The sequence below is a fragment of the Diadema setosum genome, chromosome 12 (genome assembly GCF_964275005.1).
Source record: "Diadema setosum chromosome 12, eeDiaSeto1, whole genome shotgun sequence".
NCBI lineage: Eukaryota > Metazoa > Echinodermata > Echinoidea > Diadematoida > Diadematidae > Diadema > Diadema setosum.
In genome coordinates this window covers 16321601-16336227 of record NC_092696.1, presented here as the reverse complement: position 1 = coordinate 16336227, position 14627 = coordinate 16321601, and the positions used below count along the sequence as shown (strand labels likewise).

At 40.2% G+C, this 14627-nt stretch overlaps 1 protein-coding gene across 1 annotated transcript in view; it reads left to right on the top strand.

Moving 5' to 3' along the window:
* The window catches only part of LOC140235757 (uncharacterized), a 35474-nt gene extending 27852 nt beyond the window's left edge, over positions 1–7622 (top strand). Inside the window, exons 14-16 of the mRNA XM_072315768.1 lie at positions 741–887; positions 1853–1958; positions 7283–7622. Of these exons, the coding sequence (XP_072171869.1) occupies positions 741–887; positions 1853–1958; positions 7283–7622 (593 nt within the window). The remainder of the gene's footprint in view (positions 1–740; positions 888–1852; positions 1959–7282) is intronic.
* Positions 7623–14627: the final 7005 nt, after the last annotated feature.

The following is a 14627-nucleotide window of genomic DNA, read 5'->3' as shown; positions in this document are numbered from 1 at the left end:
CCCCTATTTTAGCACAAGTCAATCTTTATTCCTCGTTGACTGTCTATCGGTCCATGATTAAAAATCACTGTGAGAGGACTTCTACTTTGATAAAAAAGAAAGATAGTGAAAATTAAGTCAGGTATCAACTATTCAGAATTGAGCACTGGGACCCATGTTTGATCTCAACTTGTATGCATTTGTTTACTATGTGACTCATAACGAGGTCAGTATGGAAAGCTATAGTACATTGACATTATCTTCAATGACTCATGCTATTAATGCAGAAAAGTGTGGAACAATGGCCGGGTTGCTCATGTAGTATGTATGTTTCCCTCCGTCCAACATTAAGCCATCGAAAAATGCTTTTTAGATGAAAAAACTTTTTTTTTTAGAACTTGGCCAAGCATGTTCAGTGTGAATTGTGTAATTTCCCCATTTTTGATGCAAAATGGGATTTTGTAATCAGAGTATTGGTATTCTAATGTGCTTCAGTTTTGCCTTTTGCATTTACAGAGGTCGGCAGCTCGGATGTAGTGTGAAAGAAAACATATTGCTTGTTACAGAAGTTGATTTCATCTGTGTTCCACCTCTCATGTCCTGCCATCAGGAATGTGCCTTCACTGTTGGATGGGCTCCCATTTCTACAAACCTGGGGCGAGTGAGACATTGATTGAAACAAAGTCCCATCTGAGGAAAAAAAAAAACAAAAACTGTTTCACCGACCTCCCCTGAAACTTTTCGATGTCTTTTATTCGCAGGTCCCAGGAACTTCAACACGTTTGTGCACCGCGAGCCGTTCCCACCGACACGGGGGCCCGACATGAGCTACAACCCCAACGCCCGCTACGGCGGCTTCCCCAGATGCAGGACCCAAACACTACCACGACGAGGGATGCAGCGCGGAGGCCAGAGAGGGGTGTGTCCTTTGTGTTCCCCCATGACTGGATGCTGATTTTCTATCCTTGCTGAAGAGGACAAGTTTGTCGCCCAAATATATTTTGTCAATTGCCAACTTGGTATCTGTACCGTATGCCCCCCCCCCCCCCCCCAAAAAAAAAAACTTACAGCTGGAACTTTCCGAACAATAACTTTGGGAATAGTGAATCAATCTTAATGCAATTTCGAGGTATGAAACACTTCATTACCAACATCTTACAGAAAACCCCATCCAATTTTGCTTCAGTGGTCAAAGAGAAATGAGGATCTTTGTAGAGCATATCAGGAATCCCCTCCCTCCAAATTTTGTTTGTTGGGTTCACAGTCCAAGAGCATCGAAGTGCTGAACTTGGAAGAAACGGACCCATGACATGGTTTACAACAATGCACATTTCTCTGTGACCACTTGACTGAATTGAATGGGGTTTTCTGTAAAATGTAGGTGAAAAGTTATAGTTTCTTTCCCTGAATTATGTTCAGATTGTCAATCATTTTGAAAGTTATCAATGCGGAAATCCAATTGTATTTTTTTTTTTTTTTTTTTTTTTTAAACATTTGTGTATATACATATTCAAAGTGAAAGAGGGAAAACAATCCAGTATACAGGCAACTCATGTTATGACAAAGTCCTCGGGACAAGCAGTGTTCTTTGGTTACATTGAAATTTTGTTATAGCCGAACAGTAAAGTATCAAAAGATATATATGCTCATTTTACTACCTGAATTTTTCGCAGGTAAACAAACTTTAAAGATTAGAGTTTGTCAACCCGACTGACTGGTCCATTACTGAGAATCCTATAATAGAAGACTGTTTTGAGGGTTTTGGGCAGGGTGGTCACAAATGTGTTTTGTTTAAATTCCACTTCAATTCTTGCAGCCGAAAGTGTTTAATTTTGTCCTCCTTTCCCCATTGTTCTCCTTTCGTGGTGCACAGGACGAGGGGCCCAGGTGGACCGCGTAACAGGCGCCGTACCGCGGATCAAGAGGCAGCTTCGGCAAGCCTTCACCGCAAGTCTCTGCGTAGGGCCGCCTGCCCCTGTGTGAGGAGTGTGTTGCTCCAACTGCAAGAGAATTTGCACCACACCTGCAGTAACACTATGTACCAGCACATCCACCCAACCCCCCTGATCTATCAAATAGATGCATATTTGTTTGAAAACAAGAGAAAGAAAAAAGGGTTTTAGCATCGTCAACTTTGTTTATTTCTTGTGTCTGTTGCAACTCCCAATGAGGGGGCATGAACAAATTTTCTAGTCAGATTGAGTCAATTCTACGAGAATCTAAGCCAAGGTTTTTGTTAAAATGTTGTGATACCGAGTTTTGTTACTTTTCAGTTATTTTCTACATTTGTTGTAGGAGTGTTCTTTTTCAATAGACAAACGTGTGTGTGCGTGTGTGTCGCCCAGGTTGATTGTATTTCTAGTGTGCTGCAGGTGAAAAAAAGGAGAGAAAAAAAATCACAAAAAATAGTAAAATACCGAGGTAAAAAAGAAAAAAAAAAATGAGGTGTGGTTTGGAGTTGCCAATTGGACGAAGCATGGCACATGACTGATCGCTCCCAAGAACACAATTATCGTAAAGTGGATTGAGACGGTTGTTGACACCAATACCCAATAATCTTGTAGTTATTTCTTATGTAGCATTTATGAAATAATATATAGTGTTTATTTTTTTTTCATTTTTTTAATGTTCTGCATCTGCATGCAAATTCGGAGAAAAAGAGTTGTTGACTATTTATCTCAATGCAAATCTCAGACAGAGTAATAAGAGGAAGTGGGGGGGGGGGGGAAAGGATTTTTTTTTTTTTTTTCAGGGATAAAGAATGTTGGTTCATAACTATCACAGTTCTTTCAGTCTGTCGTCAGAAATCCAGTGACAACCCTACGTGAATTGCAGTGCATTGTGGGTAACTGGGATTAACCAGTCGCTCTCCTCCTTCTGTTGTTGTTGTTTTTTTTTTTTCCAAGTATTCGATTCTGAAATAGAACCTTGTGTCTGGAACGCTCATGAAAAGTTGAAGAATGAATGCTGCAAAGAGAGCTCAAAGAGATCTAACATCGTAGAAAATGTGTTGAGGGGAAAGGAATATATAGCACTGGCTTCAAAAGCATGTTTTGTGTTTTTCAATACAAGCTTTCCATATTAATAGAAATGGGAAAGAAATCCATTGATGTGTTACCATGGGAATGTGTTACCCACAATGCAGAGCACGGTTCCTGTCATGATGGCACAGGAGCTGGCCGTCGTTCGATTTCAGAGCACTCGTCAATACCAGGAATCATGATAAATTGTCTTTGATATATGATATGATTTCAGAATTTTTTTGTTGGTTTTTTTTTGTTCTGACATTGTTTGCAAATAATAAGACTCGTCATATACTTCAAGTGATTAGTTGTACATGCCTGTTTTGTTGTGTGGCATTCAGTGCGTGGTGTGAAACTACTCCTGTGATCAGCCTCCCCATTTATTACACTGAAATGTGTTCAGGACAGGAGGATGATAACTCCATAGACTTTCTGCAGCCTTAAAGGGAACCCTAACCCAAAGAGCAATGTGTATTGAGTGAGAGCAGCAACATTAGTAGAACACATCAGTGAAAGTTGAGGAAAATCAGACAATCGATATGCAAAAGTTATGAATTTGTAAAGTTTTGGTGTTGGAACCACTGGATGAGGAGACTGCTAGAGGTATGACGTATCAGTGGACAACAATATAAAGAAAATATAAGGAAAATTCCACAAAAATTCAATTTTCATGAAATTACACATTCCATCAACTTGATACTGACATATGTTAAAGGGTAGTAATTATTCCCCCTCCTTTCTGAAAGTGAATAGTCAAGTGCTCTTTCATAATGCTAGAAAGGTTAATTTATGTGGAATTTTAAGCTCTAGTAGTCTCCTCATCCAGCGGTTCCAAACACCAAAATTTTACAAATTCAGAACTTTTGCATCGATTGTCCGAGTTTCCTCAAACTTTCACTGATGTAATCTACTAATGTTGCTGCTTTCACTCAATCCACATTGCTCTTTGGATTTGGGTTCCCTTAATAAATATTCACTTCCATATTTTGCCACTCATTCTATTAGACTTCCAATGTGAAGAAACTTTCCCCCTCTAGTTCTGTTAGTGTTAGTTGAGATGGGTATTCAGGTTTTGACTGTGCGAGAAATTAGAAACCACTTACATGTATATGAAATATTAAAGAGCATACAATTTTGAGAGGTATAAAAAATGTATTTGATGAATATCAGTTTTGAAATGACTGAGATATCTAAAAACAACAACAAAGCAATCCTAATACAAGATGGGTCTCGCCTTTTATTAGGATTGCTTTGTTGGATATCTCGGCTATTTCAAAATCAATTTTCATTAAAGAATCCTTGAATTCCTTTTTAGAATTGTATGCTCTTATGTATTTCATAAATTTCTCATTATCTCACAAAAACAGTTGGAGACCTGAAGCTCCATCTCAACCAAAACTACACTGTATACCATCCCTTTAAAGGACAAGTTCACCTTCATAAACATAAGGATTGAGAGAATGCAGCAAATATTAGTAGAACATCAGTGAAAGTTTGAGGAAAATTGGACAATCCATGCAAAAGTTATGAATTTTTAAAATTTTTGTGTTGGAACCGCTGGATGAGGAGACTGCAACAGCTTGTGATGTCATATGCGTACAACAGTATAAAGAAAATGTAAAGAAAATTCAACATATTTTCGCTAGTTTTTCGCATAATAAAAGAGCACTTGACTTGCCTCTTTCTAAAGGCAGGGGGGATAATATTACCCATAACATAAGTCGGTAACGAGTCAGGGGAATGTGTGCTTTTTTTCAAAAGATGAAATTTTGTGAAATTCTCTAATATTCTCATTATATTGTTGTACGCATGTGACATCATACACTGCAGTAGTCTTCTCATCCAGCGGTTACTGCACAAAAAACTTCAAAAATTCATAACTTTTGAAAGGATTGTCCAATTTTCCTCAAACTTTCAATGATGCGTTCTACTAATATTGCTACATTCTCTCAATCCTTATGTTAATGAAGGTGAACTTGTCCTTTAATATTCACTTAGCGATGTCGTCTGTAGCATGTTCTGTGTTTGAAATAAGTGAAGGATAAGCTCACCTTCATATACAATGTACATGTGAATTGGGAGAATGCAGCAATATCAATACACTATGTATATAGAACACATTAGTGAAATTTTGAGGAAAATCGGACAATCCGCTCTTAAAGGGTGTGTGCAGTTCTGGTCGAGGTGAGGATTTAGCTTTTAACATTTTGCGAGATATTCAGAAACCACTCTATGAGATGTTAAAGAGCATGTAATTCTAAGGGGTATCAAAAGTTTATTTGATGAAAATCGGTTTTGAAATGGCTGAGATATCCAAAAACAAGGTGAAACAAAGAGATCCTAATAAAAGGGGTGGCCTTTCGCCTTTTATTATTATCACTTTTTTGGATATCTCAGCCATTTGAAAACCAATTTTCATCAAATAAACGTTGATCCTTCTTAAAATTACATGCTCTTTCATATTTCACAAGAGGTTTCTCATTATCTCACTTAGGAATGTTCAAAACATAAATCCCCCACCTCAACCAGTACTGTACAGTCCCTTTAAGTTATGAATTTTTGAAGTTTCAGTGCCGCCATTGTTGGATGAGAAGACCACTACAGCTTATGTCACTTGTTTAGAACAATATAAAGAAAAAAGAAAACTCAACATACTAGTATTTTCACTTTTCTTGCCTTTTCAAAGAACCCGTGACTTGCTTCTTTCAGAAGGCAGTGACAAGTCATTGAGAGAATGTGTACTTTAAAAAAAAAAATTAAATTATGTGAAATTCTATTCATATTTTCCTTATCATTCTATGCATGTGACACAAACTGTAGTACATTGTAGTCTTCTCATTGAGCAGTGACTATGCAGAAACTTCAAAAGTTTATAACTTTTTGAATGAATGGTGTGATTTTCCTCAAATTTCCACCAAAGTGTTTTACTAATATTGCTCCATGCATGCACTCAATCCACATGTACAAAGGTGAACTTGTCCTTTACAATTCTGTCAAAATGAATCTGACATTGGTGATCGAGTATATTTTGTTTTGGCGTCGATAGAGGGAGCTTGTGAGACGTAGACAAATATTTTGGAATAATAATTTGAATACGATTTGAATAGTATGTGACAGGAATGTATGGTTAGGGTGTGAGTGTGAAGTGAGTGAGCAGTGAGAGTGAACAGTTGCATTTGAGGCTTGCTGGCGAGAAGGTGCGCAGACGGGTTGACAAGCCAAGAACAGGGCCTGAGCATCATTGCATCTAATTCGGCTGCGTCGCTTGGTGCATTCCCCGTAGACACCGCTGGCCGTCACTCAAAAAAGGAAAAGGGACCGAGAAGCTGTAAGTTTTGCAGAATTTCATATTGTTACTGCATTTAGCACCCGGTAGGAAAGAAGGTTTTTTTTTTGAATCGATTAGAATAGAAGTAAAGAAATGTTAATGTTAAAGAGTATAAAGCAAATACACCATGTGAGGTTCTTGAAATAATGCTTGTTTTTGTGTATGTAATGAGCCAAAATATTTAAGCCAGAGAGAGAACTGGTCTGGTAGTGAGAGGGTTAGGTTGTTTGCATTACTAAAGTGAGATGGTTTGAGTAAAAGAAATAACAATTAGATTTTAATCCTGAACGATGAGTTTTGTTGTTGGTGTAATTGCTACGACATTTTTTTCTGATCATTGTAATAATTATGATATTAGTAATAGTATCGATTTGGTGTGTTGATACACATAATCTACGCCAAGGACGATATGTATGAGGATCGATAAAGCGTAGCTGTGAATCGATTCAGACACAGAAATTAATGGTAAGAGGAAGTGTGTCTTCTCTGAAATTCGGATAAGAATGTTAGAACGATGAGAGATACAGTGTAAAGAGCGTATATGCAAAGTTAGTAGAAGCAGCTAGAAAAGAGTGAGCTTTTACGGGAGAGATTGGTATTGTTTGGTAGAGTAATTCTATCGCTGGATAGTGATAACTGTCCCATTAATAGTGTGAATTTTAACGACTCGCAGAGGTTCAATTAAACGAATATGGTTATGCTTATGCATTTTGTTGTATGGCAATTTATTGCAACAGAAGTGGAATGTGCCATAAGCTTTTGTATTCTTTTGTAAGAAAGGTCAAAATGATCATGAAAGAAGAAAGTGATGTGTTAACAAGCTGAGAATGTTCGGATACACCTGTACCTTAACACAGCTCTGCAAGGGTGAGCACAAATGTTATATTATAGGAGCTGAGGATTAATAGTTGGGTAGAAATTTATTTTGACAAGGGATTTGTTATATTTCTAGCCGTCCGTATCCAGGCACTGAGTATCCGGACTTGTCCGAGGACGTATCCGGAGGCGGATACCGCCCAGTCTTTGAGTCGTCGAGTAATCCCACGCCCAGCTGTGAACAGAAACAGGCAGACACACGCGAACCGGACCATACCCACGCCACTCGACCGTGTGTATCCGGCCACGCCGTGCTGCCACGCCCGTATACACTTCACGCCGCGACGGACTGCAGGAACAGGCGTCAGCCACCTCGCGTGAACCGCGTATCCGACGCCAGGATCCGGCTTCGCCTGAGCAACACTGTACAGTCATCGCGCGGTTATCGACCACGTGAAAGTGCCTTTGATATGTAGGGACTTCATTCATAGGGGGGTTTTCATACGTAGAAATGCACGTGCTCATATAGGGGCTTATTAGAAATGAGGTTACCATAAAACAGTTTATTTATATACATATAGTTTTTTTGTCTTGCATTTTTCTTCCCGAAAACATTTTTTTTTCGGTGACTTTGTATTGATATTCGGGAGACAGCATCCCACCGTGCACCGACGTTGTGTAAATAAAAGAGTCGGATGACCCAATTCATTTGAAACGATAATTCACTGTGTTCAGTTTATTATTGCGGTCGTCTTCCGAGGAACCCTTTGACAAATTCCAAATGTTGAATTTCATCAAAGGGATGGTTACAGTTTTGGTTTAGATTGGGCTGCAGGTTTCCATACTTTCCTTTGTATGTGTGTTTGTGAGATTATGAGAAACCTTTGTAAAATATGAAAGAACAATAATTTTTTTTTTTTAAAGAGGAATTCACAGTTTATTTGATGAAAATTGGTCTTGAAATGACTGAGATAACCAAAAAAGTGATCCTAATAAAATGCCACACGTCACAATTTTTATCTAGAATCTCTTTGTTTTACCTTTTTGGATATCTCCGTTATTTCAAAGCTGATTTTCATCAAACGTTCAATATCCCCTAAAGTTGTATGTTTTTAACATTTCATAGAGTGGTGTCTAAATGTCTTCCCAAAGCTACAAGCTTAATCCTCACCTCAGCCAATACTCTATCATCCCTCTAAAATTCCAAATTTCAAATTTCAAATCATTTGGGCAAGGGAAGAAAGTAAAGGTAGGTTTGTCAAATAACCAACTGGAATCACAGCATTTTATACACGGCAGAAATTCAGTTTGCAGGTCACTTAATTTGACACCCACATGACTCGTACAGCCCATGAGTCATACAGTCCACAAATTGTACAGCCAACGAGTCATACAGCCCATGAGTTTGACGCTAAGCAAATAAGACCTATGTGTCCAACACCAGGCAAATGAGGCCCATGAGTTTGACACTACGCAAGAAAGATCCAGAAGTTCAACACGGTAAGCCTGTGATATAGTGTCAAAATCGTGAGCCTTGTTTGCCTAATGTCAAACTCATGGGCTGCATGACTCGTGAATGTGTATATAATCATGGACCTTTTTTCAATATCCAATTCGCGAGCCGTATGACTTGTGGGTGTCGGTCTCGTGGGATGACCCTGAAATTCAAGGGCTTTCTGAAGTCCAAGCATGAAGCTTGAAAGGTTTTGTCAACTATTTAAAACAATTATCTGTTTAAAAATACCTGACTTTTTGAAGTGTCAGTCACAAGTCTTTGTGCACGACAAGGGGGGTATGACCATATTACATGTACATTGTATTAGGTAAATATTGCACCCCTGAACACCCCTGTCAAAATTTGAACATAAAAACTCATCCATTCAATACTTACAATCTTCACTTCTCAATCACAGCATTGCCAGTTCAATGCGAGCTTCTCTTTCATCAACCAATGAAAAGATAGGGCGCACGTCACGAGACCGACACCCAGGAGTCATACAGCCCATCAGTCATACAGCCCATTAGTTATACAGCTCAAGAGTCACACAGCCCATGAGTTCGACACTAAGCAAACAAGGCCCACGAGACCGACACATTAAGCCCCGTGTTGAGTCTGTCGAACTCGTGGGCTGATTTTAGCTAGTGTTGAACTCATGGGCTTTATTTGCCTAGTGTAGAACTCATGGGCTGTATGACTCATGAGCTGTACGACTCGTGGACCCGTTTTCAATGTCAAACTCGCGGGCTGTATGACTCAAGGGTTGTTGGTCTCGTGGGATGACCCCTAAAAATTGATATCTGATAGACAATTACCATGACAAAGGTGCAAGTGTGATTTCTAATGACCAAGTTCATATTTATTCAGATCCCATCTTTATTGATTCTATGAAAGAACATTTTTGCATTTACTGACATTTTGTACACAATAATACACATTTCACATCACAGTTACTTGTTTCCATGATAGTTACAATGAACGTTACTGTATAACACAATTAAATCAACTAAAGAAGTCCCTATGATTAGTATAATGTGCCTCCGCTGTGTTACATTATTCTCCAAACATATTCCCAGTACATCCTAACAACAACAAATACAACAAATTGATATCACATTGTAAGGAGGAAACTAAAAATGTCTGCCATTTTTTGCTGGAAATAATAAATTCTAAAAATATAAGAAAAACAAAAATATCAATTGGTTTAATAACTGAAATGTGTGTACGAGTATAATAATAATAATAATAATAACAATAATAATAATAATAATAATAATAATAATAATAATAATAATAATAATGATAATAATAACAAAATAATAATAATAATAATAATAATAATAATAATAATAATAATAATGATAATAATAACAAAATAATAATAATAATAATAATAATAATAATAATAATAATAATAATAATAATAATAATGATAATAATAATAATAATAATAATAATGATAATAATAATAATAATAATAACAACAGTAATAATAATTAGTGTTTCAATGGTTCATTCATGGGATTTATTGGTACTACATATGGGAGTGAGAGCTAATTATGTATTACCAGCATAACATGAACACTGGTATAGTCTTGGTGTACAGAGGGAAATCATATTACCTTACAGTAAATAAATCCAATGAAATCAAACACAATTACCCGAATTGACTCCTGAAATTCATAAAAAGGATTAATTGTACATTCAAACTTTTGAGTGTACAATGTTATCCTATTGTGAATTTCAGAATCAATTCACAAAATGGTAAAGCACTAAAGTAAAATATAATTTCTATATATCTATGATTATTATGATTATTATCTGTTACCAAGTCAAACATTTTGTCAAGATGTGCATTATGAATATCATGCCTTTTCATCTGCAGGAACCTGTGAGTATATGTAGCCCATACCATTTTGGATGGGGGAAGTATATTCTATACATTTCACATAAACATGATATTGGTGGCAGAAGGAAGCAATGGCAAATTGGTTGTGTTGTGAGCATGAAGTTATCACATACAACGTTTTACATGCATGCAGCAACATTCAAATTTCACGAGTCTCATCATATATGAGGTATACGTTGTACATGTATCAAGATCTGCACACACTGATTTAATACAAGAATGAGTTGACACAGAATATCCATTTAAGAAAGTTCCATTGATATATAATGGGCCTGTTTTTTCTTCTTTCACTTCCTTTATTCATTTGTACTACAAAACAATTCATGCGGAAACATTGTTTTTGGACTTTGGTGTGTTGCTACAGTTATATAGTAATTGTACTTTCATTTCTGTAGAAAGTGGTATCCTACTGGTATCCTATTTTTGGGCAGCCGCTATGGATAGGCTTGACTGTAGGGAATGCAACCCACCTATAAACTATACACAGCCCAGTCGCTGTAAAAACATGTTTCATAGCGGCTGGGATGTGTAGCCGAGTTACCCAACTCGGCTCCCTTTGAAGACAGATCATCAACATTTTGTACAAGCGTCCATCACTACTAACAAGAAAACTTGGCTACACACTGACCAGGATGGCAGATATCCTGAACGCTGAAGATCTAAAAGAACTGGACTGCATTTTAAAAAGATTAAAGAGAGCTTTCAGAAACTGATACAACTTGATCGGGGTTTGCATACTAAGTGTCGACCCACATTTGGGAGAATCCCGCCAAACTACCTCTTTCACAAGATATGATATGACACTTCATATTAAAAAGTAGCTTTATGTCAGCAAGAAGAGTGAGCGAAGTTGGACAGGAGAGATCATGGGATTTTTAGAGATGAAAATTTTGCACAGCTGGCTCAGTGTACCCTTGCACAAATGGCGTTGTACAATAGGAGACGACCGGGTGAAACACAATTTCTCAAGGCCGACGCCTGTAAACAGGAAAAGGCTAATAAAAGGACAACATGCACACAGGCAGAAGTGCTATATGATATGCATTCTTATCCTTGTTAGAAAGAAAGTAACAAGGAAGCTGATAGACTTTCCTAAATTTACATTTAAGGGGCAAAAGAGATAAAAGGTGTGTCTGTAGCTGACTCCTACTGTATATGATAGAGTCTATTAACAATTCTGTGCAAAAAGAGTGACAGAAATGTGACAAATGTCAATCCTGGCAATCCATACATATTTGGCCATGAATCACCTTGATGGTAAAGGACCACTTTTAGGTCACATGACTGCTTGCATCATTTTGCAAGTGAATGTAGATCAGGCAGGAAGATCTGATGTAGCACTACCCAACCAGGCAGGCAGATCTGATGTAGCACTACCCAACCAGGCTGGCAGATCTGATGCAACACTACCCAACCAGGCAGGCAGATCTGATGCAACACTACCCAACCAGGCAGGAAGATCTGACGTAGCACTACCCAACCTGGCAGGCAGATCTGATGCAACACTACCCAACCAGGCGGGCAGATCTGATGTAGCACTACCCAACCTGGCAGGCAGATCTGATGCGACACTACCCAACCAGGCAGGAAGATCTGATGTAGCACTACCCAACCAGGCAGAAAGATCTGACGTAGCACTACCCAACCAGGCAGGAAGATCTGATGTAACACTACCCAACCAGGTACGTAGCCTTTTGTCAAGGCCCTCTCGCTGTATGGTGAAGAGAGCCCAGCTGAGTGGGGTTGCGCGAGGGCCTTTTGAGATCTGCTTCGCATCCTTTTGTTAGCCCTTTGAATTACCGACTTTTGCTCCCCGATTTCGGGAGCAAAAGTCGGGGTCCAATCAGCGTGTCTGTCTGCTCGAACCCGATTTGAATAGAGCGAATGCACGCCGCTGCCGCAGACCTCCCAGAACTCTACACACTCTCACAGAACTCTACACACAGAGTGTGTAGAGTTCCGTGGCAGACCTCCTCGGGTGGTCAGTGATGCATGCGAACAGGCATGACCACCAAGGCTGAGGATGCGGGGAGCGCGCCATTCCATTGGTTGACCGGAAGCCATTAAAATGAGTATTCAGAAGGGTTCACGTGTCATGAATAATAATGTGTGCAGCAGATCTCAAAAGGCCCTTGCGCTGGCGCGCTCGGCTGGGCTCGCTTCGCTCGCCCATTACAGCAAGAGGGCCTTGACAAAAGGCTACCAGGTACGCAGATCTGATGCAACACTACCCGACCAAGCAGGCAGATCTGATGTAGCACTACCCAACCAGGCAGGAAGATCTGATGTAACACTACCCAACCAGGCAGGAAGATCTGATGCAGCACTACCCAACCAGGCAGGAAGATCTGATGTAACACTACCCAACCAGGCAGGAAGATCTGATGCAGCACTACCCAACCAGGCAGGAAGATCTGATGTAACACTACCCAACCAGGCAGGAAGATCTGATGTAACACTACCCAACCAGGCAGGCAGATCTGCTGTAGCACTACCCAACCAGGCAGGAAGATCTGACGTAGCACTACCAACCAGGCTGGAAGATCTGATGTAACACTACCCAACCATTCAGGCAGATCTGATGTAGCACTACCCAACCATTCAGGCAGATCTGACGTAACACTACCCAACCAGGCAGGAAGATCTGATGCGACACTACCCGACCAAGCAGGCAGATCTGATGTAGCACTACCCAACCAGGCAGGAAGATCTGAAGTAGCACTACCCAACCAGGCAGGAAGATCTGAATTAGCACTACCCAACCAGGTAGGCAGATCTGATGTAGCACTACCAACCAGGCAGGAAGATCTGATGCGACACTACCCAACCAGGCAGGAAGATCTGACCTAGCACTACCCAACCAGGTAGGCAGATCTGATGTAGCACTACCCAACCAGGTAGGCAGATCTGATGTAGCACTACCCAACCAGGTAGGCAGACCTGATGTAGCACTACCCAACCTGGCAGGAAGATCTGATGCGACACTACCCAACCAGGCAGGAAGATCTGATGCGAAACTACCCAACCAGGCAGGAAGATCTGATGCAAAACTACCCAACCAGGCAGGCAGATCTGATGCAACACTACCCAACCAGGCAGGAAGATCTGATGTAAAACTACCCAACCATTCAGGCAGATCTGATGTAGCACTACCCAACCAGGCTGGAAATCTGATGTATTACTACCCAACCATTCAGGCAGATCTGATGTAGCACTACCCAACCAGGCTGGAAGATCTGATGTAGCACTACCCAACCAGGCAGGAAGATCTGATGTAGCACTACCCAACCAGGTAGGAAGATCTGACCTAGCACTACCCAACCAGGCAGGAAGATCTGATGCAAAACTACCCAACCAGGCAGGCAGATCTGATGCAAAACTACCCAACCAGGCAGGAAGATCTGATGTAAAACTACCCAACCATTCAGGCAGATCTGATGTAGCACTACCCAACCAGGCTGGAAATCTGATGTATTACTACCCAACCATTCAGGCAGATCTGATGTAGCACTACCCAACCAGGCTGGAAGATCTGATGTAGCACTACCCAACCAGGCAGGAAGATCTGATGTAGCACTACCCAACCAGGCAGGAAGATCTGATGCAACACTACCCAACCAGGTAGGAAGATCTGATGCAACACTACCCAACCAGGCAGGAAGATCTGACCTAGCACTACCCAACCAGGCAGGAAGATCTGATGCAACACTACCCAACCTGGCAGGCAGATCTGACCTAGCACTACCCAACCAGGTAGGCAGTTCTGTAGTAGCACTACCCAACCAGGTAGGCAGATCTGATGTAGCAATACCCAACCAGGCAGGAAGATCTGATGCGAAACTACCCAACCAGGCAGGAAGATCTGATGCGAAACTACCCAACCAGGCAGGAAGATCTGATGCAACACTACCCAACCAGGTAGGCAGATCTGATGTAGCACTACCCAACCAGGCAGGAAGATCTGATGTAACACTACCAAACCAGGCAGGCATACATTGTAGATGCTGTGGCTCCATCAGAACCTGTTACCTCATCATCACCATTGATCACATGTGATTCATTTGTGAGCGTGAG